This window comes from Psammomys obesus, unplaced genomic scaffold, assembly GCF_907164565.1.
Source record: "Psammomys obesus unplaced genomic scaffold, mPsaObe1.curated_primary_1811, whole genome shotgun sequence".
Lineage (NCBI taxonomy): Eukaryota > Metazoa > Chordata > Mammalia > Rodentia > Muridae > Psammomys > Psammomys obesus.
Window position 1 is genome coordinate 5,003,381 of NW_026596057.1, and position 27,059 is coordinate 5,030,439.

General features: G+C 37.9%; 1 protein-coding gene across 2 annotated transcripts in view; it reads left to right on the forward strand.

Moving 5' to 3' along the window:
* Nucleotides 1-27,059, forward strand: part of Dcaf6 (DDB1 and CUL4 associated factor 6) — a 97,322-nt gene that overhangs the window by 18,357 nt on the left and 51,906 nt on the right. For both annotated transcript variants that reach the window (XM_055624664.1, XM_055624665.1), the window contains exons 4-10: nucleotides 1,816-2,001; nucleotides 5,309-5,422; nucleotides 8,073-8,208; nucleotides 12,656-12,870; nucleotides 18,295-18,388; nucleotides 21,263-21,382; nucleotides 23,018-23,266. In XM_055624664.1, the coding sequence (XP_055480639.1) occupies nucleotides 1,816-2,001; nucleotides 5,309-5,422; nucleotides 8,073-8,208; nucleotides 12,656-12,870; nucleotides 18,295-18,388; nucleotides 21,263-21,382; nucleotides 23,018-23,266 (1,114 nt within the window). The remainder of the gene's footprint in view (nucleotides 1-1,815; nucleotides 2,002-5,308; nucleotides 5,423-8,072; nucleotides 8,209-12,655; nucleotides 12,871-18,294; nucleotides 18,389-21,262; nucleotides 21,383-23,017; nucleotides 23,267-27,059) is intronic.

The following is a 27,059-nucleotide window of genomic DNA, read 5'->3' on the forward strand; positions in this document are numbered from 1 at the left end:
ATTGGGTAGCACATCACAGCTGAGGCTAATGATAGTTATACTGCTACCCTCAGGAGCAGACAGTGAGGAGGAAGAGGACCAACACTAGGATCCCACAATGCTTTTTTTGTTTGTTTGTTTCTTTTCTTTTCTTTTTTTTTTTTGGTTTTTCATGACAGGGTTTCTCTGTGTAGCCTTGGCTGTGTTGCACTTGCTTTGTAGACCAGGCTGGCCTCGAATTCACAGTGATCCACCTGCCCCTGCCTTCCAGAGAGCTGGGATCACAGGTTTGTACCACCGTGCTTGGCTCCCAGGATGCTTTTCAATTGTATACTTTCAGTGAACTCTCAAAGTTTTCACTTTCTCTTAAGTATTTATACTCTGGGGCCAATTCTTTAAATAAATGGGCTTTACCATCCCCCAGGGTATTGTGTTCAAGATCCAGACTGTTGTGAATTTTCCCTGCAGCTAACTTTTTTGTCCCTAAAGCCTTTGAGATAATTTGTGAATTTACAGATTTTTACTCAGTATATTATTATATTTTTCATGGTAGTATATTATGATGTTAGGGTTTGTTGTTTTTTTGTGTTGAGACAGGGTCTTGCTGGGTAGCACAGGCTGTCCTGGAACTGGCTCTGTAGCCTACTCTGAGTTTGTGCCCCAGTAGTGCCTCTGTTACCCAGGAGCTGAGATCACAGGTGTTTACATCCATGTTGTGGGTATTTTTCTCTGTGATGTTTGCTGCATATTTGCTCCAAGGGACACAAGCAGACTAACTTTACATCTGCATTTTTACAGTTTTCTCTTTTTTCTTTTTTTAAAGGCCCAAGAGAAATTTCTGTTCACTTTATACTCTGTTGTAGAGGTAGAAATACCAGGTCATTAAGCTGGTCTTATATTTTGCTACTGTAAGTAATAACTCACTATCTTAGAGTCTATTTCTTTTATTGTTAAAAGTATATTCTTAGCATAAATTCTTAGAAATAGAGATGCCCCGGGCGTGGGTTGACACGTAAATACTTTTGTGAGTTCTTGGTGAACTCTTCTCCTTTACTATAACTCAGCATATCCATAGTCCTTCTTGTAGAAGCTGTTGTGCGTCTTCATCATTTCCAATCTGTTGAACAAGAATTGGAATCTCAGTACATTTTCTGATTCCTTCATGAATAAAATTGAGGGGTTTGTTTTTCATAATTTTAAGGGTTATCTTTTTATTTGGGGGCCATCTGTTCAGGGTTTGCCTTTTTAAAAAATTAGGTCTCAGTTATTTTTTTGATCAATTTTTAAATATTAAGGATAATCAGTTCTTGATCTGTACTGTGTATTGCAAATATTAAATGCTAATATTAACCTTATTCCATCACAGTAAGGAATTGGATGTTTGAACTTCTGTTATTTGCTCATCTTACCATTTTATTAATTTCATTTTGAGTCATGTAAATTCAGTTTATTATCTTTCTTTTTCTTGAAAGAAATTGGCTTAATCATTTAGTGTATTCTGTTTTAAAAGTCAATCCAAATAGTTTTTTTTTTTTTTTTTTTTTTTTTTTTTGTTACCAAGAATTTATGAATGGGAGAAATAAACAGTTTAAATAAGGAGAAGTTTGCAGATTGCTTTTTATGGAATTACCTCAATTACTGATAATTTTCTTAGAACAAAAGAAAATAAGTGAGATTCTGATGTTTTCTTAAGTAATTTAGTTTGGAATGAAGACAGTAATCTTTGGTTGGGGATGTTAATGAGAACGTATTACTGGTTATAATTATATTAAACATGAGTGTTTCTCATTAGGAAAATAAGTAATATTTTGAATTATATATTATTTTTTTTTATAGGTTTTGACAACTATCCGTTCAGGGCATCGAGCAAATATATTTAGTGCAAAATTTTTGCCATGCACAGATGATAAGCAGATTGTATCTTGCTCTGGAGATGGAGTCATATTTTATACTAACATTGAGCAGGATGCAGAAACCAACAGACAGTGCCAATTTACGTGCCATTATGGAACTACTTATGAGGTACAGGGCGGTGATTGTGTGTGTGCCTTTGTGTGTGTATGTGTCTATGCGTTTGTTTACATGTGCATCTACATTTTTAGCTATAGAAATTATTGGCAGATTGTATTTCATCAAAGCATTTTTGAAAGTATATCATGGTAGATTATGTGGATAAAGTTATAAAAGTAAGATTTAGTGTTAGTATTGTAAGATGAATTTGCAATTGCTTAAACAACCATGCCTTAAACAGATACTAGCTCTTCCCCCATTTGCATTAGTTAATTAATTTATTTTAAAATTAATTTTACGTTAGCATACAAAGATAATGGATTTCATTGTGGCGAGTGTCAGCCTTTTAAATATGCTCCTTTTACTTTGTTAAATGGTTCTATAGTAGGTTTTGTACTCTGAAATGCACTGCCTTACAGAGATTCATTTCTGTTGTCCTTACTGTATAAGTTTATTTTGTGTTGTAGTAACACACTAAAAAGAAACAAAAAACCCAAAATAACAACAACAAATTCTTTATGAGACAGGGTCTCACTTTGTAGCGCTTACTGGCATGAAATTCATTTTGTAGATCAGGCTGGTCCTGAACCCAGGAAAGCCCAGCTGCTTCTGCCTCCCAAGTGCTGGGGTTAGATGTGTGCACCCCACCCCTTGCCTCCCTGACCCCTTGTCTTCATCCCATGTCCCTCACCCAGATACGTTACTTGGCTTTTGAGTCAGAGAGTTTCATGTACCTCTCCTGGTTTCAAGCTTGCTGTGTAGCTGTGGACGACCTTGAATTCCTGGTCTTCCTGCCTCTGTGTACTGGGAATTACTGCCATAGGCTGCCACAGATGGTATGACTCCGCCTTCCACACGAAACCTCACTGTGCAGCCCAGGCTGAACTAGAGCTTGCTATTTAGGCCAGGCTGACTGGAACTCAAGATAATGCCTCCCTTTACCTTCCCAGTGCTGAGATTAAAGGTGTGTGCCACCATGCCTGGATAGCTTGAACCTTTTCAAATGCCAGAATGTGCTGATTCTAAAGAGTGTATTTCTCCTTCTTCCCTAATTGTGTTATAGTTTCTGTTGTATAGTGGTTGGGACTGATTTTATAAATTTTGTTATTAGTCTTTGTGTGTAGTCACCAAGTCTCTTATTAAGTCAGCAGCCAGAGTGGACATATTTCCCAATTTGCTGTTAACTTCCAGGCTCTGTCAAAGAGCATCACTCATAAATGTTTTTTTTTAAAAATGGATTCCTGTATTTTTTAATTTATTTTGTATTTATTACAATATATTTGCTTTGTATCCTAGCTCTAGCCCCCTCCCAATCCTGCCCGCCCTCATCTCCTGCCATGCCCCTCCCCAAATCCACTGATAGGGAAGGTCCTCCTCCCCTTCCATCTGACCCTAAACCTATGAGGTCTCATCAGGACTGGCTGCATTGTCCTCCTCTGTGGCATAGTGAAGCTGCCCGGCCACCTTCCCTTGATAGGTGAGGGGAGGCAGCCTTACCACTTATAAATGTTTTAATGGTTCATATTGTAATTGCTTGAGTGAAATTTGTTTTTCTAAACTAATGAACTGATTGGATCAAGGAATTAAATCACTTGTTTAAAAAAATACTTTAGGAAATATGTGCTCCTAAGAATTTGGTTTGTTAGACTCTACCCAGCAGTGTATCAGAGCAGATGCAGAGACTCATAACCAAACTTTGGGCAGAGTGCAGGGAATCTGATGAAAGAATGGGGAGATAGTAAGACCTGGAAGGGGACAGGAGCTCCACAAGGAGAGCAACAGAACCAAAAAATCTGGGCAGAGGGGGCTTTTCTGAAACTGATACCCCAACCAAGGACCATGCATGGAGATAACCTAGAACCTCTGCTCAGATGTAGCCCATGGCAACTCAGTATCCAAGTGGGTACCCTAGTAAGGGGAACAGGGACTGTCTCTGACATGAATTCAGTGGCTGGCTCTTTGATCACCTCCCCCCGAGTGGGAAACAGCCTTACCAGGCCACAGAGGAAGACAGTGCAGACAGTCCTGATGAGACCTGATAAGCTAGCATCAGATGGAAGGGGAGGCGGACCTCCCCATCAATGGACTTGGAGAGGGGCATGGGAGGAGATGGGGTGGGAGGGTGGGATTGGGAGAGAATGAGGGGAGAGGGCTACATCTGGGATATAAAGTGAATAAACTATACTTAATATAAAAATAAAAATAATAATAAAAAAAAGAATTTGGCTTGTAGCTGAGTGCCTCCCAGCACTCAGGAGGCAGAGGCAGGTGGATCTCTGTGAGTTTGGGGCCAGCCTGGTCTAAAAAAGTGAGGTCCAGGGTAGCCAAGGCTACACAGAGAAACCCTTTCTAGAAAAAATTTATTTTGGTTTGTAGACAGTAGTATATATACCAAGTGAAAAATGACCTTTTTAATTAGTGAAGTTATCAGAGATAAGTCAGCAACAAGTTGTAAATACATTTTACTGATAAAATGACATCATAAGTAAATAATTAAACACTACTGACTTGTTGTTGGGCTACAATAATCACATTTCTCACAAATGTGAAATGAGCCAAAAGTCGTATCGTCCTTGACATACATATTTCACACATTTGTGTTAAGTGCAATTAACTGTGATGTATAGTCTTTATTTTGTGTTGATTGTAAATTTGGTCAATAAAAGCAAAGAAATATCAATACTTAAGTTTTAGAGAAACAGACACAAGTGGCTTAAACAACACAGATTTATTTGATTATTCTGCAAGTCAGGGATCTAACATGAGAACTTGGCTCAAATCCAAGTGTTAATGGGTCTGTGAGCTTCTGTCTTTACCTTTCCTGCCTCTATAACCTTTACGCATGTTTTGGATCAGGGTTTCGTCCTCTGTCTTTTAAGCCAACAGTCTTCATCTTTTTCTGTTTGACTTTTTTTGTTATCTTGTAGTTTTTTTTCTGACAAAAACAATTCTTCTGCCTTTCTTTTTGATCCCTAATGTGCTTATCATTATTTTCGGTTCATACGGGTCATTCATTCAGCATAACCTTCCCACTCTATTATCTTAACTTAAACATACTTAAAAAGGTAAGTTGTTCAAAGTTTATGATTTTGGAAAATCTTATATGAAGTTATATTAAGTTCAAAGTAATGTCATTTTACAAGGCTGTTGTATCCGTATTCTCTGTTTGAAATCATGCTTTGGATAAGTCATAGTTAATGACTTACGTGGATAGTTTTCTTGAGTTTTACCTTCATGGATGTGTGAAACAGTAGCAGTGTGTTTCAAAGCCACCTTTTTAATTGCAGTAGTATTTCTTGTACTTTTGTCTGTTCTTCAGATTATGACTGTACCAAATGACCCTTACACCTTCCTGTCCTGTGGTGAAGATGGAACCGTTCGGTGGTTTGACACACGCATCAAAACTAGTTGCACAAAAGAAGACTGTAAAGATGTAAGAATCCAAGTTTTTACAAGTGATACAGAAAAAAATAGTTATATGATTCAGTAAGATATCTTTGGTGATAATTTTGTTTTGCTAAAATTTTCAATCACAGTTTTTTTTAATTTAATGAGGTTAATAAACTTTCTGTTATACATTTAAATATAATTATAAGGGGTAAAAGAGATGACTCACTCCTTAAAGTACTTGCTGTGCAAAATGTAAGAACCTGAGTTTTTCCCGGTTGCAGTGGTGCATGCCTATAATCCCAGCAATCAGGGAGGCAGAGACAGACGGATATTTGAGTTCAAGGCCAGCCTGATTTACAAAGGTAGTCCAGGACAGCCAAGGCTACACAGAGAAACCCTGTCTCACAATAACAAACAAAACAAAAACAAGCAAAAAAAGAACCTGAATTTTAAATCCTAGTGCCCATGGGCATGGCAAGTGTGTATCTGTAATCCTCTAGGTATATCACTGGAGCTGACTAGTTAGCCAGCTAACAGAAGTGATGAGCTTCAAGTTTAGAGACTCCGTCTCAAATAATAAAAATATAAAGCAGTTGAGGAATACCCATGACAGTGACCTCTGGCCTCTGCACCCATACTCACACATGTATTCGAGTGCTCACCCCAACTCATACAGACATGTTTACACATGCATACACATATGCAAAAATAAATGTGACAAAAATTGTTTTAGTATTATAAAAACCTGGAGAATTTATCAATATGTCTCATTTATTAAGTAGACAGTTTGGCTTACCAGAACAGCAGTGATAAAGTGGGTGAAAATTTAGTATCTTTCCCTCCATCTTTCATTTTCTTCGTTTTTGAATTATTTTCAAGACAGGGTTTCTCTGTGTGTTACCCTGGCTTCCTAGAACTCACTTCTAGACAAGGCTGGCTTCAAACTCAAAGATGGCCTGCTTCTGCCTCAAAAGCGCTGGGGTTATAGGTGGGGTTACAGTGCTTGGCTCTCTCTCCATCGTTTAAAAGACTGTTTTTTTCTTGTTTCTAAAGAAATAAGATTCTCTCAGTGTGTTACCAGCCAAATTTAACTCATATCCCAAAAATCTGCCTACCTATTAGTATTTATGAGTTAATAATATTTAAAACTTATTTAAAAAAAGAGGCCTCAAAAATTTTTTTTTGGCCCTAGACAGTGTCTCTTGAGAGTTCTATCTGCCATGAATGATACAGAGGGTAGTGAATCTTTACGAAGTCATTAAAGTAGTCAATGAAATAAAGAAATATTACTCATTTTTTTTAACTACAAAGTAGCAGAAACAAAACAAAGCCAAAAATCATTAACTAAGCCAGTGAACCTAGAGTAATAAAAAAGAATATGTACTCGAAACAGATGAAGCAGGAAACAAAAAAGTAGAAACAGAAATTTTAAACACAAAACTTTGATTTTTTTTTTTTATGTTATGTAACATACATAAACACATACACACATTGGATGGAAAGCTGAAATAAGTTAGAATATTGGGCATTTAGGGACAGGGATCTAGTTCAGTGGTAGCTAGCATGCCAGAGGCCCTCTATTTGAACCTCAGAACTGAGAAAAATTGTGCATGTATAAGATTTTCATATACACATTTTATATACATTTCCTCAAAAGAATTAAAAGCTGTTTTTAATACTGTGGAGTGGACCACTTAACCCCTCTCCCTGCGGAGTGGTCTAGAGGGTTGGGGCAGACAGCTGAGGAGAAGAAAGTAAAAACAGGACCCTCTGCAGACTCAGTGCAGACAACACCATCAGTGCTGGGATCTTTGAGAACTTCTGGTATCAGGATTGGGACCAGCTCCAGACATAAAGGTGAGACAAGAGAGTTGAACAGTGAGAGGCTTCAGGTACATAGGTGAAGGGGAGGAGAAAGCCACAAAGGTACTTTGTTCTTCTTCCTTCTCATTTGTCATTTTCTGCTTCTCCAGCGTAATCCCTGAGTCATCCTGCTTACAGGAGGTAGCAGAAAGCCCCTCACCTTGGTACTTTCCCTTTCCTTGACAGAATTGCTTTGCCTTTCCATATTCTGGGAGGCAAGCTCATGCTGGTTACTGTGGACAAAGGAAATGGCCTTGACCTTCCTCCAGGGGGTCCCCTCATTCTGACCTAGGTTGCAGGCTATATACATATTTTATTTATATATAGTAGGTTTTTTGAGAACAATTGCTCTATGTATTTCTTAGTAAGTGGGGGTACTAAATGCTTTTAAACCATAGTGCAGTCCACATTTTAAGAGGATGCAGGTGTGCTTTTCTAAATACTATTCTTAAAATAATACAAGAGTTAAGAAGTGGAAGGATTATTTCCTTGGTAAAGCTTATCATATATGTAGGAAAAAGTATAAAGAAAATTCGGTGACTATAGAATGATTCTTAGCTACCAAGATGTCAAAATTATGAACTTTGTAAGTGTATATAATAGGAGTAATACTGTGTATTTCCCTGTTGGGTAAATATGTTAGAAATAAATTTTAACAGTCTTAAAAAGTAAATCACAAGAAAACCATATTGTTGTTTTCCTTCTTGTTTTTACTGACTGAATTAGCATGTCTGAGGTAGGTTATTTTCTTATAATTAAGTAGAAAGTATTTTAAAAGTATTCACTTCTACATAGCTATATGTACATGGTCTTGTGTCTGTCTTTTGTAGGATATTTTGATCAACTGTCGGCGTGCTGCCACATCTGTGGCTATTTGTCCCCCGGTACCATATTACCTCGCTGTGGGTTGCTCTGATAGCTCAGTACGGATTTATGATCGGCGAATGCTGGGCACAAGAGCTACAGGTGAGGAAAAAGTAAAATTTGAGACCGTTTAAATAAATTTTTATGGTATTTTACATTTGCATGGTTTTTAATTTTGTTGTGTTATTTAAATACATATATTATTCTAAGAAATATTTTACTAATTGTTAAATACTCTTTTTAGGCGTAGTGTTGCATGGCTGTCATCTCAGCACTCTGTTGCTGGAGGCAGAAAGATCAGAATTTCACAGCCATTCTTGTTTGAGGCCAACATGCACTACAAGAGACCTTGGCTCAAAAAGAAAGAGAAAAGACTCTATTGGGATGATACTTTCACAGTTTATCAGTTCATAATGAGCCGGGGAGAGGGTTCAGTGCTTAAAATCATTTGCTGCTCTTCCAGAGGACCTGAATTTGGTTCCCAGCACCCATGTTAGGCAGCTCACAACTTTACCAGATGGTTTCCTATTGTCTGTAACTCCAGTTTTAGAGCACCTGATGTATATTCTTCTGATCTCCTTAGGTCCCTGCATCCAGGTACTCTTATTCCCCCTCCCCCGCTTCATTATTAAGAATAAAATCAGGTGTGTGGAGACATGACTCAGTGATTAAGAGCACTTGTTGCTCTTGCAAAGCACTGGGTTTGGTTCCTAGTGCACCATATTGTGGTTTACAACTCCAGTTCTAGGAAAACTGACTCCTGAGGATAGCAGGAATGCATGTGGTATGACTGTGTGCACAACACACACACATACACACACACATTCAAGCAAGCACTTATACACATAAAATAAATCTGAAAAAAAGATTTATAATACTTGATTTGTTTCTTTCCCAAGGCTGCCATAGTAAACTATCAAAGTGAGTCTCATAAACCAATAGAAATTTGTTTTCTTGCTGGGTGCAGCAGCGCACACCCATATTCACAGAACTCAGGGAGGCAGAGGCTGGCAGATCTCCGAGTTTGAGGCCTGTCTAGTCTACAAGGCAAGTCCAGGACAGCCAAGGCTACACAGAGAAAACATGTCTGGGGTTGGAGGAGCAGGAAAGAAAGTTGTTTTCTTGCATTTCTAGAATTTAGCTTTCTGAAATACAGATGTCTTAGGGTTAGATCTACTGGAAACTACTAGAGACGAAAGGAGACTGTTCTGAGCCTCTGTTTTGCCTTACGATAATTCCTGCCAATTTCTGGCAGTGTCATGAGAATACTTCGGTTTATAAATCTATGTTTCCTGAAAATAATTAGGAAACATACTGATAAAAGAAAATGGATTTATTTACATTTTGGCCATATTTTGGGGAGAATTCCTACTTTCTCTCTGCCTTTTCTTTTTAGCAGTAGTATTCTATAGAAAGGCTGAAACTAAAACTAGGAAGTTTAGGGGTTTACAGCTTAGGCAGAACTATGTAAAACCTCTTCTAGGAACTCTTGTTCTTCCTCTAACTGTCATCAGGGCTTTAGCCCTTCCTGCAGCCAGCATGCCAGTCCTGGTGAAATTCTAGTTCTTTAGGACTCATTGTTTTAATAGTCTTAAAGCCACAGAGGGAGACACAAGCGTCTCTCTTTAGAATATCTCCTTTGCTGCCAGTGCAGTTACAAAATGAGACTGAAATTCAATACTGCAGCAATAGTCACAGCACTCTAAACTAAGCAGATATAGATGTATGCTACATATTATTTGATTTCCAAGTCCAACTGCAAAGATCACACATGTTTACATGTGCGTGTACATTTATACAAAATGAGTACTAAATACACATTTCACATTTGTTCTGAAATTAGAGGTGGACTTGGGCAGAAAGTACCAAGTCCGTAGTAATCAGCCTGGGTTATCGCAGGGGAGGGAATACTAGATGAGAGCTTTTCTGCTCTGTTTTTAATAAATTTGACTTCTTTGACAGTTTCGTGCATTTATACATTTTGATCATACCCAGCCTCCATTCTTCTGTATTCTCCTCCTCCCATTTCCCCCGAAACCCTCTTTTTCTACCATGTCCTTCCTACGTTCATGTCAGTTTCCCTCCATAGCCTGTTGAGTTTAGTAGAGTTACTTAAGCATATGTGTACGAGTGGCATATTTACTGTATTATGGGCAACTTACCAGTGGCTACATCTGAAGAAAAATTGCTCCCCTTCCCTAGCCCATTAACTGCCGTAGTTCTTTATGTAGAGGTGGGGCCTCATGGGCCACTCTTCCATTAGTGCTAGACTGTCAGTGGGCTTTTCTGTGCAGGTAACCACAGCTACTGTGAGTTCATGAATGCAGTAGCTGTGTTACATTCAAGACAGTGCTGCACGGCCTCCCTCCCCCTCCTCAGGCTTGGGCTTTTACATTCTGAGAGCCTTTCTCTTTTAGACTGTGATAAGGAGTCCTGTCAATTTGAATATGCACATTTTGCATGAAATGGTAAGATAATATGAAATTATAGGCTTATTGCTATAGAGTTATTGCTCTCAACAAAGTATGGCAATTTACATTTTTATCAGGACAAGATTCAACTATTGAGGATTACACAGCTTTGGGATCCTTAGAATCTAGCATTTGTGAGCCAATTTAACTCTCTTCTACCATACTAAATTGTACTGAAGACTACCAAAGGTGTTAAAGATGGGATTATAAACTAGACATGATGGTCAATGCCTATTACTCCAGGACTGGGGAGACTAAGGCAGGAGAATCACGAGTTCAAGGCCAGTGTCAACTATGCAGCCAGGTTACAGGGTTTCAAAATGCCAAGGACCAGAGGTGTAGCTCAGTGGTAGAATACTGGCCTAACATGGGCATTCCACTATCACAAAAAGTTGCAGCAAAAATAATAGCATATTACCTTTAACATAATTCTAGAAGTTCTGTTTAACGGAGTCAGAACAATGTTGCTTATTCAGGAAGACCTTTTTCATTTTTTTGGAAAAAAGTCAGATTTTTTTTAAAAATTAAATTATCTTTAAATACATAATCTTCTTGAGATCTTTAGTGTATTATACATATGCCTTGAACAATTGTGCTGATAAACAAAAACACTTATTTGGCTTACCTCAGTTGCAGTAGTTATTGATGATTTTAATTTAGATATTCTCATTACTGATTTAATTATAGAATATTACTAGGCCAGGAAGAAATCTCAGTACATTCAACCTAATTGGGGCTTAAAACCTTCAATGGTGTGTTCTCTAAAGAATGCAAGAGGGCTGGAGAGATGGACCTGTGTTTGATTCTCAGCACCTACATGGTGGCTAATAACCCCCTGTAATTGCAGTTCTAGGAGATTCAGTGCCCTGTTCTGGCCTCTGTGGACAGTGTATACACATGGATCATACATGTGGTCAAAATGCGCATACATGTAAAAATAAATTTAAAAAAAAATCTGAAAACTTTTTTAATAATAAAGGGCTCTGTCATAGAAAATTATTTTCTTACATTGCATATTCTTTTCAACTTCACACTAACTTTGTATTGAGTTGTATATACTGTGCCCCAAGCCTATTAATATTTTGAATTCTGTGTTGAAAGCAAGAAGTGGTTTTAATTTCCTGGCACCTATGAATTATATTAATGAGGATATTTATTTTAAAGGGGTTATGATAATATCGTTTCTTCAAAAAATAGACAATGGCCAGGTGTGTTGGCACATGCCCTTAATCCTAGCACTCCAGCTGCAGAGATAAGCAGATATCTGAGTTCGAGGCCAGCCTGATCTACAAAGTGAGTTCAGGATATTTAGGATAGCCAGCGCTCTGTTATACATAGAAACTATTTTTTGAAAAACAAACAAAAAAAGAAGATAATAGTTTTTAAAATAAATAAGTGATTCAATAAGTAAATAACCAATAAGCAATTAGTGTGCATTCAGTGTTAGGTTTCCTGTTACAGAAGTGATCCTAATTGAATGAAAAGTTTGGAGATGCCTTAGTACAGAAATCAACTATTAATAAATGATATTTCAGCAAATCATGTTATCTGAAATTTTCAATGATGTTACGTGTTGTTTGTTTATATATGGTGTGTGTTTGTCAGCTTGACACACCTGGCAGGAGGGTATCTGAAATGACGAATTGTCTTGGTCAGATTGGCTTGTAGGTAATTGATGTAGGAGGGCCTAGGCTGTGTAAGAAAGGTAGCTAAGCAAGCCAGGGGATGCAAGCTAGTAAGCAGCCTTTCTCCATGTTCCTGCCTCTGCTTCTGCTTAAGTTCCTGCCCTGACTTTCTTCAGTGATGGGTGGTGATTTGAAGTATAAACATAATTAAACCTTTACTTCTCAGGGTTGGTTTTGCTGTTTGTGATAGCAAAAGAGCTAGAATGTATGCTATCTTTATACCATTCTATTTTGTTTGCTATAAATTCTTGGCTGTTAAAGAAACCTCTTATAGATACAGAAAGTGATAATTTGGGTTTAATTTGCTACATTATTTCATATATCTCATAATTCACGATAAGAGTTTTTAAGATGTTTATAACTATTAATTTTGAATAAATTCCTATCATTTAGGGAATTATGCAGGTCGAGGAACTACTGGAATGGTTGCTCGCTTTATCCCTTCTCATCTTAGTAATAAATCATGCAGAGTGACATCGCTGTGTTACAGTGAAGATGGTCAAGAGATCCTTGTTAGTTACTCTTCAGATTACATCTATCTTTTTGACCCCAAAGATGATACTGCACGGGAACTTAAAACTCCTTCTGCAGAGGAGAGGCGAGAAGAGGTAAGTTTACTCAAAACTAGACTTTTTTCATAATGAGATGCCTGTAATTCCCAAGAGAAGCAGGACAGATGATCAGTTTAAGATAAATTCAAGGTCAGCCTGGTCTATTTATGATGCTGTCTCCAAAAACAGGAAAAGAAAAGAGTTAAGTGTTCAAATGAGTAAGTAAATACATTGGTTTTCAAAAAGTTGATGATTTTTAATCATTTAGGGAACATGAAAGAATAGGCTAATAAATTATATAGGACAATAGGAATAAAATGAGCTAATTTTCAAAGAAAATACATAATACAAAACTTTTAACTTTGTAAATGTTTGGAAACAAGTCAATTAAGAGAGTGGAAAATGTGATGATAAATGTGTAAGGGATTGAGTGGGTTCATGCAGCAAATGCCACCCCTTACCATTTTCACACGTAGGCAGCAGCTCCACTCTCTCTCAGTTGTGCCTCTTTTTTACAGAGTAAGAATAGCCATGGGTACATTTTATAAACTACACATGAGAAAGTGGGAAAAGGTTCAAGAAAGCATTTATATAAAAGCAGGTGAAAGACTTGTATTACTATGACCAAAATATAAACGTGGGAAGCTGGAAATAGCACATTTTGGCAGCATTCAGCCATGGGAACATGTTCGGATTAGTTTGTTAGGGTTTTTCTAACATGCCTGCCATGTTGACCTTTAAAAATGTTTATAGATTTAATTTTGAAAATTTTTATATTTGCTTGTGTGTATGTTTGTACATCATGTGCATGTTCATTGCATGCCAGAGGCCAGAAAAGCATGCTGTGGAAGACTGTGAGCTGCTGTGTGGGTGCTTGGAACCAGACTTGTCCTCTGGCAGCTCAGCAAGTGTTCTTCCAGCCACCAAGCCATCTCTGTAGCTCTGACTTTGACCTTTTTATTTTACAATGACCTATGCTTGTTTATAGTTTGGCTTTTTAAATGTTTTTTTTTTTGTTGTTGTTTTTTTAATTAATTCTTTTCTTCTCTCTCTGTGTAGCATTGGCTGCCTTGGAACTGTCTCTGTAGACCAGGCTGTCCTTAAACTCAGAGATCTGCCTGCCTCTGCTTCTCAAGTGCTGAGAATAAAGCCACAGGCCTCCACTGCCTGGCAAATTAATTAATTTTTAACTAATAGTGGTTTGGCATTAGCTGGTGTCTATTAATGAGCTTCTGGTGTTTGATTTGTGGTACTAGGGGTTGGACTAGAGCTTCACATGATAAGCAAGCACTGAGCTGTATTCTCAACACTTTGTACCTTTAAAGGAAGAACAGTAGCAAATGTATAATTCCCCTGAGATGAAAAACTAAATTCAGTTGTGTAAATACCAGTAACATGACTGCTTCAAGGTGTGGTTGAGGGGAAGGTTTTTATTGTCGATAGGAGAGAGAACAGCCAGAGGCATCTGGAAAAATCCAGAGTAGAGAGAGAAAGTGTTAGACTAAACCTGGCCAGCCGATTGCATCTGCACATGAAAGGAGTGAGAGGTGCAGACTAAGAGAGGTAGACACAAGGAGCATAGCCAAAAAAAGCAGGCTTAGAAGGAGAAGTGAGCTGCTGGGTGGGTGGGTGGGTGGAAGGGAAGCCCATGAACTGGAGAAGTTTAGGGTAAGGGGTGAGTGAGAACAACCAGGACTCCAGCGTGGACTCTGAAATGTGCAGCAGGCACTCGTGATACTGAGGGAGCCTGGAGGCCAGCATTTACTCTGGTATGCTAACAGGCACCACAGATAGCCATTTTTTTCTTTCTGCCAATGATAAGGAATGGCTCCCTAGAGGGGGAACAGGCTTCACAAGCCCCTGAGAAATGCTGGCTTTTGTCTAACCTCCAGAATTTGGCTTGACAATTGTTACTGTAAAATAAGAAAAGTATATTTTGTAGACGAATTTTGGGATGTTGAATGTGACAGTTTATGTAAAGCAGGAAAATTACAAGCTATTTATGAGTTCATTGGACTGGTTGAAAATGAATTCTGCTGTGTCATTTTGTTGTTGCTATGTAATTTCCCCTTAAGACTTGTGTAGTTAAGTACAGTTGCAGTCAAACTCTGTGACTAAGAGATAACAAAAAACTTGGAAGAGCATAGACATTTTAAGTGGGCTGGCCAACTTTGCTGGTTTAGCCTCCTTAGCCAAAGATGATTATTTCATCAGGATTAATGCTGAATCATTTGTTGTAGAGAGTAAACACAGACACCTGTTAGATTTTATGATTGTCCTATTACTTTGGGCCGGGCAGATATTTCTACCTACGTTGTCTCAATAACCTCACCATCCATCTCCCAGCTCCCATCCAATGCCATCTGCCTTAACCATTCTTACTGGACTACCTTTCATCCATAATCTTATGAATACTTGTTTAATTCTTCAGCTGGGCCTTTCCACGCCATTATTGGAGTCCTTTCTCCTGACCCAGCCACATGGTTCCTTCTCCACAATAACCTATCATGGCCTCTTCCTGCCTCCTCTCTTTCCGCTTGTCTCCTTCCTGTCATTCTCCTGTCCTCTAAAGCTCTGGAACCTTAGCCACACCTACCCCATTTTGCCCTGTCCAGGTATAGGCCATTTAATCAGCCAGTCAGGTAGGTTTACACAAGGATAGGTGTACCCAGGAGTAACAAGCATCAATACACAAGCGTCAGACCAATCCCAACAATAATTTTTATGGAGATGTTTTTCCTATTGTGCTTTGTTGAATTATCCAAATTAAAAACAATAATTCTAAAATATGAGTTATAAAAATAAGTCATACTTTTATATTTAACCAATCAATGTTGTTTAGTGTATGTAACTAATGAGCTATCTTCTTATTTTCCGTAATTTTTTCATTTGGTAGTTTATGATAAAATGTTGACATTAACATTTAGATCATCTATTCTTAATCCAGCAGTTATCAGGTCCCTACTGTACACTTAGCTCTGTATTAAACTTGAGAAAATGGCCCCTTCATTTAAGCCAGCAAAGCTCCAGCAATCTCCCATCTCTGACTCCCTGTTCCCCAAGAACTGGGGTTCCAGCTTGCCACACCCAACTTTGTGAATAGATCTTAAGGATTTGAATTCATGTTTATGTAGCAAACACTCTTACCTCTGAGCTACCTCCCTAGTCAAAATCAACTTTTGAAAGTTTTAAATTAAGCTTCTTTGGGAAAACACCAAATGGCGAATGATGCCAGTGCAGTGAGAGGGCCCGGAGGACTAGGGGCCCAGGATTAGGAGGTATGGTGGCTTCACGGAGGCTTCATCAGAGAATTAGGCGGTGGTCTGAGGGTCTGCTGTTGTGGTCGAAGTCGAGGCTGCAGGGCATGTGGAGGTATAAAGCCGAAGACAAGGAGTGGATCCGTCACCAAGCTGGACCACCTTGTTAAGGACATAAAGATCGAGTCTTTGGAGGAAATCTACCTGTTCTCCCTGCCCATTAAGGAATCTGAGATTGACTTTTTCCTGGGTGCATACCTAAAGGATGAGGTTCTAAAGACCATGCCAGTGCAGAAGCAGACTTGGGCTGGCCAGCAGACCAGGTTCAAGGCTTTTGTTGTTCTTGGAGACTACAGTCATCACGTGGGTCTTGGTGTTAAGTACCAAGGAGGTAGCCACTGCCATTTGAGGGTCTCTCATCACAGCCAAACTTCCATCATCCCTGTGCGGAGAGGCTACTGGGAACAAGATTAGCAAGCTCCACACTGTTTTGTGCAAAGTGACAGGCCGTCGTGGCTCTGTTTTGGTCTCATCCCTGCCTACTGATGATCACTGATGTTGATGACTGTTGATGGCTGCACTACCACCTTGGACAACTTTGCCAAGGCCACCTTTGATGCCATCTCCAAGACCTACAGCCACCTGACCCCAATCTCTGGAAAGAGGCTGTGTTAGCCAAGTCTGTTTATCAAAAATTTACTGATCATCTTGTGAAAACCCATACCAGAGTCTCTGTTTAGAGGACTCAGGATCCAGCAATGGCTACCACATAAGGGTTTTTATACAAGAGAAATAAAGTGAATTGAGTCTGAATAAAGTCTGAAAAAATAGTATATAATTGTATATTAAGAAAGTAATGCAACTATTGTCACTGTTAATACTTGAATTCATGTTATTACAAATACGAGAAAATAATTAGGTTCATATCTGCTTGCATTACTAATGCATCTTTTTGCTCATACTCTAGTCTTCATCACCTAATATAACCCTTTCTCGGTCTCCTTTCTAAAGTTTTGGTTTTTAGCTACCCTTCTCTCTCTCTTTCTCACTCTGTCTCTGTATACAAATACACACATACACATCAGACTAGGTTCCTGTATGAAGCAGAACATTAAGTTTTTGTTTTTTGTTTTGTTTTAGTTTATGTTCTGTGCTTGACATTGTACTTTCTAGGCCCATCTTTCTTCTCAGTTGCCATGATTTCATTTTTCTTTACAGATGAACTATATTTCATTGTGTCTGTATGCCACCAGTGCATATTCAGTTCATTTGCACAGAGCAGCAGTAAACATCGATGAGCAAGTAATTTCTGTGGAAGGCTATGAAGATCTATGTCCAAGAATTGCATAGCTAGGTCATATGGTAGTTCTATTTTTATTCAAAGTAGCAGAAAATGTTACTAGCTAAGAACGATGGCCTAACATGGAGAAAGTTTGAGGCAAGTGATGGAGGGGTAAGATAGATAATAGGGAGACCTGGAGAAGTAAGTGGTCTGGAAAAGGTAAAAATAACATGCCATTGTTGTGTGTGTAGGCACTTAGAATATGTTAGCACCCACTGTATGGTGGTCAAGGTGATTGACTGCCTGCCGTCAGCTGGACAGTGATTAGAAGTCATTGTCCATAGTTCATTCTTCCTTTTCTTGTCTCTCCCGTCTACATCCTTTTCCTGTTATTGGGGATTAAACTCAAGCGAGTGCTCTACCATAGAACTGTATCTCCTATAGACAACCATTGTACTCCTCCCCTTTTCCTCCCCTTTTTTTTATTTGGAGAAAAGGTACCACTGAATTGCTTAGGTTGTTCTTAAACATAGCTTAAGTAGGTCTTAAATTTGTGATCGTCTTCTTCACCTGGGGCTGCAGACAAGCACCAGTAACCCAGCTTACATACGTACAGTTTCAGAGTTGCGTTTGTAGATTGAGGATAGTAAGTGTGGACTGTCACACCAGTGGATATTCATCATTATGACCACTGTAAAGTACTGAGACAGCATTTAGAAGTGTTTCATGTGTAGATCCAGCGTCTCATTTCCGTACTCAGGGGATGGAAATGCACCATTAAATTATGCTGTAAGAATTGAGGACTGGGGATTATTAATTTCATGGTGCAGTACTTGCCTAGGATGTACAAGGCCCTGATTCAATCCACATCACCAGAATGAAAGCTGAGAGCAAATTTGTTCCTTGAGAGTCACATAGAATCTACTTATGATTACCTTTTAGTTACGACAGCCTCCAGTTAAGCGCTTGAGACTTCGTGGTGATTGGTCAGATACTGGTCCCAGAGCAAGGCCGGAGAGTGAACGAGAACGAGACGGTAACTATACTTTTGCCAGCTTTTTGTGACACAGTATTTAAAGGTTTATTTATTGTCATAAGCCAGCTCTGACAGGACAGGTAAATTAAGGCAGGGTGTGGACTCAGCAGACTTTTTTCTGAGGAAATAAAACCTGATTCTCTGGGGTGGGCAAAAGACTCTCTGGGGCTGGTAAAAGAGGGAGGAAACACACATTTGGTGGATGAAGCAAAGCTCCAACAGCTTTACATATATACATAATATATACACACATTTAGTGAATGAAGCAGAGCTCCAACAACTTTATTTTTTCCCCTACAGCTTATATACCCCAGCAAAATCTTTCAAGCAATATAAAAATTACAATGTGCTTACATTTTTCTTCTAGTGAATGATTACAGTGAGACATGATCAAACGTTTTACATGTTACAGGTAAAAAATGTTCTCAAGAATCCACATACATTTGTATCTAAGCAACTTGTTATAGATTAATGAAGTGTAAGCAAGCAAGGTATTTTTCTCAGCTAGTTTCTCTTACTGGCATGCTGCAATTTGCAGTTATAAAGAAAGGATTAAACATTTATCTTAAAATTAATCTTATAAAAATCTTAAGAATCACAAATCTTAATTTTTATATATAAAAAGCAGTCATTTTTACTTTAAATCCTCAGGGTGTATATCTACTCTAACAATTTTTTATTAAATCATATATCAGAAAGCCAAGAGCCAAATAGGTTCAAGAAATTAATCATCACTTTAATCACCAGCCCAGCTTTAGCAAGAAAAGCACACCAGCTTTTGGGTCAGGCTGCTGTTGAAAATCCCTCGCTCAGTTATCAAGAGTGTACATTTCTGAACTTTAAATTGTTCCCCAAGATTTTTATCTCAAAGCCACTAACAAAAACATTTTGATCTAACTTTATTAACAATCTACATCTCTAAATTATTTTCATGGGTGGTGGCTGAATATTGATTTGCTCCAGCAACAATATTTGGAAAAGATCAGTCACTGATATTGCAAGTGCCAATGAAACTGCCCCCATGAGGGGCTGGAATCTCCCTTAGAGTTTTCATACAACTTTTAGATTATGAGGGAAGTGGTGACCATGAGGGTGACCAGAAGAGTGAAACTTGTAACAGCATGAAGTCCTCAGGACACATAGTCCTCAGGGGCTTGCCTCTCTGGTGCTAACTGGTAGGCCACAGTCCATGAGTTCTAAAGCTGTCTTGCTGTTCTTCACAAGGCCCCCAACATTAATCTTGTCTGTATGTGTACCATGGGTGTGCCTTGTGCTGCTGGAGATCAGAAGAAGGCACGAGATACACTGGCACTAGAGTTATAGATGGTTGTGAGCCCCCTTATGGATGCTGGGAACTGAACATGCATCCTTTTGAAGAGTTACAAGTACTCTTAACCTCTGTTGTCTCTCCAGCTCCTTAGTTCCGTATTTTCTTCTGATGATGCTACAATGAAATCTTAATAAGAATATTTTGGCAAAAATTGTCTAAATACATCATTCGGTAAATTCTGAGAAGTGGAATGACTGAATCATTGGATATGTATATTTAACACATATATATACACACATATGTACACATACAAACATGTATACGTATATATGCACATAGTTATATCTAACTTTATCTGAATATACTTTATTTAATGAATCTATAACCAAAATCTTGTTGTAATTATTACTCAACCTTTTGTAATCAAAACAATATTCCTAAGTATATTATTCTTGATTGTATTTTTAATATTCTTAAATATAAAGTTACAATATGTGAAGGTGCTTACATGCTGTAATCTCATTAAATTCAAGGATAGCCAGGGCTACATAGTAAATTTATGACCAGTCTAGACTACAGATTGAAGAAACCTGATCTCCAAAAAACAAACCAAATAATTACATGATTGTGTAATTATTACATTTTAAAATCTGACCTCGTACTCTTGGTTTGTTTTGACTTTTGAACCAGGGCCTTACTATGTACCTCTGACTGCTCTCATACTTGTTTTGTAGTCCACACTGGCCTCCAAGACAAAACTGCCTGTGACACAAGTCACAGTTCCAAGTCTTCCTCCTTCAGGCTCCTGAGTGTTGGGTTTTTATATTTCTACTTTAAAATGCCCTTGAGATCCTCAGCACTATAAGAACATAAAATGTTCTTAATATTTCCCACGGTGCAACAAAATAAAATGCCCATTAAGGGGAAAAGCAAGCCAATCTGTTTATTTGAATACAGAGGAGATGTGAAGTTGAAAAGACAAAATACATTCTTTGTCAGCTAGTTGCAAATACCTGAGGCCATAAAACACTGTATGGACCTGATCTCTTCAAATACCTGAAACTTACAGTAACTAATAAGAATTGTTTCAGGGAAATTGAGATAAAAACTCAAGGTTACTTCAATGTCTGTGTTAAATGATAATGTTGTTGTTGTTTGGTGAGATGGCTCGAGGTTAAGAACACTGAGTTCAATTCCCAGCAACCACATGGTGGCTCACAACCCTCTATAAAGGTGTCTGATGCCCTTTTCTGGTATATAGGTGCACATCAGAAAGAGTACTCCTACATTTAAAAAAATGTTACATTGAGAAAGTAAGTCTTTCCTTCAATGTATTCCACTTAGAATTCATAAACCCTTCATATTGGTGGAGCAGGGGTGGGAGATAGTTACTAAGAACAGGCCTAGGTGGAGATGAGAACCCAAGCTCCTGAAGGTCTTACTGTACACACATGTGGATGTGATGGGAATCCTAATGACTTTTGATCCATTCATGTAGGTGTTTGATTTTTAATTTCTAGCATTTTAAAGGCCTTCAAATGTAGGTCTTTGTATTATTAAAGAAATGACATTTTGCCAAACTTATAAAATTTATGTTGTGATAGGAGAGCAAAGTCCCAACGTGTCATTGATGCAGAGAATGTCTGATATGTTATCAAGGTGGTTTGAAGAAGCAAGTGAAGTTGCACAAAGCAATAGAGGAAGAGGAAGACCTCGGCCCAGAGGTAAATTGTCTTACTAGTTAAAGTCATTAGAAAGCTGGCAAAAAAAAAAAAAAAAAAAAAAAAAAAAAAAACCTTTATGGAAGATAATTGTTTGTTTTGTTTTCTTTTTTAGTTTTGGTGTTTTGTTTTTCGAGATAGGGATTCTCTGTTTAGCCCAGCTGTCTTGTAGACCAGGCTGGCCTTGAACCCAGAGATCCACCTGCCTCTGCCTCCTGAGTGCTGGGATTGAAGGCATGTATCACTACACGCAACTGGAAGATAGTTTTTGTTGATATCATCTAACTGATAACTGAACTGTGGTTTGTAACCAAAGTTGTCATAGTTCTCTTCTGATTGCACTAGACCCAGCTTTTTAAAAATGTATACAGTGTTGTGACTGCATGAATGCCTGCATGCCAGGAGAGTGCACCAGATCTCATAATAGCTGGCCATGAGCCACTGTGTGGTTGCTGGGAATTGAACTCTAAACCTCTGGAAGAGCAACCAGTGTTCTTAACCTCTGAGCCATCTCTCTAGCCTGCTAGACCCAGTTTCTTAACTTAATTAAAAACAGAAAAGGTTTCCAATTTTAAGTCCATTTTTCAATACACTTTGAAAATGGAAATCTATAAAACTCTAAAGATAAATGTATGTATAATTAGAAAATTTGATTATTTAAAATTTTTATTTATCTATTTGGTGTGTGTGTGTGCATGTGGAGGTCAGAAAACAACTTGGGAGATTCAGTTTTCAAGCTCAGTCAGGCTTACCAGCAAGTTTCCTTACCTATTTAACCATCATACTGGTCCAATATTGATTATTTTATCAAGAATGTTATTGATGCTTATCCCTATTAATTAGACTATTTGCTTAAGTGAACCAAATCACCAGTGGCTATTGATATACTGAGTGTCTTAGATAGGGTTTCTATTGCTGTGATGACCAAAAATCAAGTTGGGGAGGAAAGAGTTTATTTGGTTTACTCTTCCATATCACTGTTCATCATTGAAGAAAGTCAGGACAGGAACTCAAACAGAGCAGGAACCTGGAGGAAGAGGCCATGGAGGAGTGCTGCTTATGACTTGCTCTTCACGGCTTGCTCAGCCTGCTTTCTTACAGATCTGAGCACCACCAACCCAGGCTGGTACCACCCACAATGTGGAGGGCTGTGCCCTCCTACATTGATCATTAATTAAGAAAATGCTCTACAGGGTGGCTCACAGTCCAGTCTTAGGGAAATATTTACTCAGTTGAGATTCCCTTTTTTTTCAGATGACTCTAGCTTATGTCAAGTTGACATAAGACTAGCTAGTACACTGAAATTTTTTGTGTGTTTGTGCACTCATGTAAGTATTTTCAGAACGTTTCTGTAGAGTTTCATTTTGTGTTTGTCTTTTTGCATTTAAAATTTGACTTTGAGGCTGGAGAAGTGGCTGAAGATCAGGTAAGAGATGGTTAAGAGTAGTTAGTAGTCATGGAACCCACATAGCTGCTAACAACTGGCAGTAACTCTAGTCTTGGGAGACCCCACATCTTCTGGCCTCTGCAGGCACATAGGTGCATGTCACAAAAACACTCAGACATAAATATATGTAAAGTATAAATAAACAGATCTTTTAAAAATTTGATTTTGCATTAACGTGTGCTTTTTTGAAGGTGGAACAAATCAGCCAGATGTTTCCTCTCTTCCTACTGTTCCATCAAGTCCTAATTTGGAAGTGGGTGAAACTGCAATGGATGTAGATATGCCAGCTGAACAACCTCTTCAACCTTCTACACCCTCTACAGTGTCAGTTCAGGCTCAGGCAGCAGCATCTGCCGTCGAAAGCCCTCATTCTTCTTCTTCAGACAGTGAACAAAGGCCGTCTGCCGAGGCTTCTGGACATCACACACACCATCAGTCTGGTGAGGGTGTTATTCTTCAAGTAGGCTGTTTACATGGTGATCTCTGATTGCAATACCTTATCATCTGTTTTGAAAGATTTTAAATTACAGTAACTTCTTGCTGGAATAAATGTTCAAAATTAGTTGTAGTATGCAAATATAACTTAAGCACAAAATTCAAGTGTGTCTAACTTTTTGAATGTTTACAGATGGTGAATCTTTAATTCATATGTTATTTTGACATAATTTAATACACTGAAGGATTATTTTCATATACCATCATTGACCAAAATACTGCTGTAGCTTTAGTTGGTTTTGTGTCTGTTTTAAAATGGCAGTCAAAATACATTTCATTATTATTAATATTTCCATTGTATTATATTTTCAAATTTTCCTCCGATTATTAAATATTTTGAAAATATTCAGAGTAGTTAATCTGCAGTGGTCCCTTCTTGAAAGCATAGTATGCTTTACCAGAAGAATTATTTTGCTATTTTATATATGAAAAATAATTATCTTACCAATTCTTTATTATTATGGCAATTGATATCAGTTTCTAAATTCTGTTAACATCTTTTTCTCAATATAGTAACTTCTCGGTTTTTTTTTTTCTTCCCCAACTGTGGAATATACTATTATTTACAATGACTTCAGTAAATATATATGGTCTACTTGAAATTTTAACTGTATACTTGTAAATATAGTAAATAATATATTTATTACTTCTAAGTTTTTTTTAAGGAGGGATTTTACTTGATACAGAACAAAAATATTAGCAAGGACTGTAGCTAGGAATATAGCTGCTACCTAAACTATGACCTCAGATGGTTTCCTAGCTCTGCCTCCAAGCTATCACTGTTGCTAGATTGCAGACAGTGGGTGTTTTAAGTATTGTTTTATCACTGTCTCTCATTTTTGGTAACTAATAATCACATTTTATGGGAATAGAAGTCAGGTTCAGCTGACTTCTATATATATGCTATATATATATATATATACACAGTTTAATCAAAACAGTAAGCTAAAGATGAGCTAGAAAGTCAGCTTTTTCATATTTCTCAAATCATTTCAGCCTGAGGGAGAATAAAATATATTGAATGGTTTGAGAAACAGAACCAGAGGAGTTACAAGTACATCAAAACAAGTGAAATCAGTAAAGATAAGAAAAAATTTTAAAATGCTTATTTTGATTTTATATGTGTGTTTTGCCTGCACTTATGTATGTGCGCTACCTTTGTGCCTAAGGGAGCCAGAAGAGGGCATCAGCTTCCCTGGAACTAGAGTTAGACCACTTGTGAGCCCCCAAGTAGATGCTAGGAACTGAATTCATGTCCTCTGTAGGTGGAATAAGTGCTCTTGACTGTTGAGCCATCACTGAAGAAGCCTCAAGATAAGAATTTTTAGAGAGATAGTGTTCTTGCAATATTCTGAAAGACTTTAAGCAATTGTAAAGTAATCAGGAAACAGTGACAAGACACTGTAGCCAGTTTAAATTGTACTAGTCATAACTAGTCCCAGTTGTTTCTTAAGCACATTTGTGAGTTAAATATTTGTGGAGCTTTTTAAAAACTTTTTCACAGCTATGTCATGCATTTTCACTCAATTTAAACTGCTCAACTTCTTTTAGTGATATACTAAAAAAAAAACTTCTTTTACTGATATACTAAGCAATAAAGAATATTTTTGTGATAGCTGTATGATCATTGTTTGAATATATTTGCTACCTTTGTCCATAGCATTTCAAAGTAAAGGAAATGTTTTCAGTTAGTAAATTGAGAATTTTGTTTTACTTTTATAAACTGATTAGAGTATTTTCCTGTTTCTGAAACTATGTATGCTTATATTGTTTTAACAGTAGTCCTTCCGTTATCCTAGAGTCTTAACATTTTAACAGTAAGGGCTTACTGTTTTTGATTTGTTCTTTTTCTGACCCTTTGTCTTTACCAAATTCAGATGGCTTAATAGGCTGGGGATTGTCCATTGTGGGAATGCAGTAGGTGGGAATGTCAATTTAGAGCTGTGGTTTCTGTTATGCTTTGTGTAGATCTAGAGAAAGTGGAAATGACTATTTCTCTATACCCACCTTGCTGTGGATTTCTCTATATAAATGTTCATTCCTTTTCTTCATGTCACATGCCTTTCCTTTTATCATTTTTAATAGTTGAAGACAAGGACAGTGAGAACGAAAGCTTGCCCAAGTCCTTCAGGGTCCTTCTGTTAGTCTGCATCCGAATCTTTTGGTGATGGTGGTGAAAGTCACACCACAAATTTTGGTGAACATGTCAAGCAGTTTGTCTTTTGCTGCCTTTACTGTCCAACTCTAAGGATGTTTGTTTAAGCCTTGCTGACTTTTAAAGTACTCTGGTTTATCCTGATCCCCTCCATAAGCTGCGAACTTCTTCACAGTGAAGAGCAAAGCACTCATTTTCTTGACCATTGCAACTTGCTAAACCCCACATACTGCTTGTCTAGAAGAAACGTGTCTCTTAGCATACCTGGCTGGAGCAGTTCGAACCAGGCCTTCCCAGCTTCCCAGGGACTGCACTCCTGTTCCAGTGCCTTCCAAAGGACTACACTTTTCACATTATTGCCTTTTCTCCTGGATTTTTCCATTTAGCCTCAAACATACTGTTACCTCTTAAGAAAGAAAGAAAGCCTCTCTTGATCAGTCCACATTCCTCCAAGTAAGGCTGCTCTACGTCTCTTCCTCAGCTCTCTACAACTCCATTTTCACCTCCACCGCCATTTATTCATGACCCAGCTGAAATTTGCTTTTCTGCCTCCTTTTCCTGTAGAAAATTTGTCAAAGTTACCAGTGAGTGCCATCTTGCCAATCGTGAGAATATTAGTACCTCAGTAGATTTGTGGACTCAATTGCATTCACATAGTTTTTCCCTTCTTCCCTTTCTTGGCATTTATGCCATACTTACCTGTTTGTTCTTATCCATCATGGCTTAGTTTCTAGTAGTCATTGTTAGTTTTTCTTGTTCTATCTACTTTTGATTGAGTATTGTGGTTGAATCTCTTAGGAGACTCTCTTGTCTTTTCTACATAAACTTTATCTATCTGGATTTTTCTCTAATGTGACTCCCAAAGGTACATTTAAGTCTTATCTTACAGCCCAAGTTTCATATTATTTTGCTAATTATTATTTGTGACTCCATCTTGGTTGTTTTCAATGATGTTAAATTTAATAATATGCTCAAAGTAAAATGTAATACAACCTCCAGTCCTTCCCATCCCTTTGTTTCACCTTAGTCCTTTTCTTTTAAGCTTTTCAAAAACTTTGATGTGTGGGTGGGGTTGGGGGTGGGGTGTAGACCTGAGGACGACTGTCATGAGTCTGTTCTCTTTTTCCACTATGTAGGTCCCAGAAGTTGTCACACTTGGCAGAAAATGCCCAAACCTGAGCCATCTCACCAGCCTGTACTTTAGTCCTTTTATGCCTTAATTTTAATAACCCATGATACAAAATACAAAATATGTTCTTTGATTTTTATTTTATCTCATACTCAATTCATCAACCAGTCTTATTGCTACTGTGTCTAAATTACATTCTACCTCGTTCCATTTTCTGTCATTCCTATTTCATAGTTGATATCCATGCACCTATTCTTGTTCCCTTATAAGTTATTCTTCATAAAGAGGCCACAGTAAGCATTTACAATTGGTGTTTATTTGACAGTTTGGCTGTTTATACCACTCTGTGAAAGCTAATTTTAAGTAGAAATAGAGCCACAAAAGATAATACTTGAAACTCCTTGCTGTAGACTTCTGAGAACTTAGACGACCTGGCTTTCGTAAAGAGCTTCTT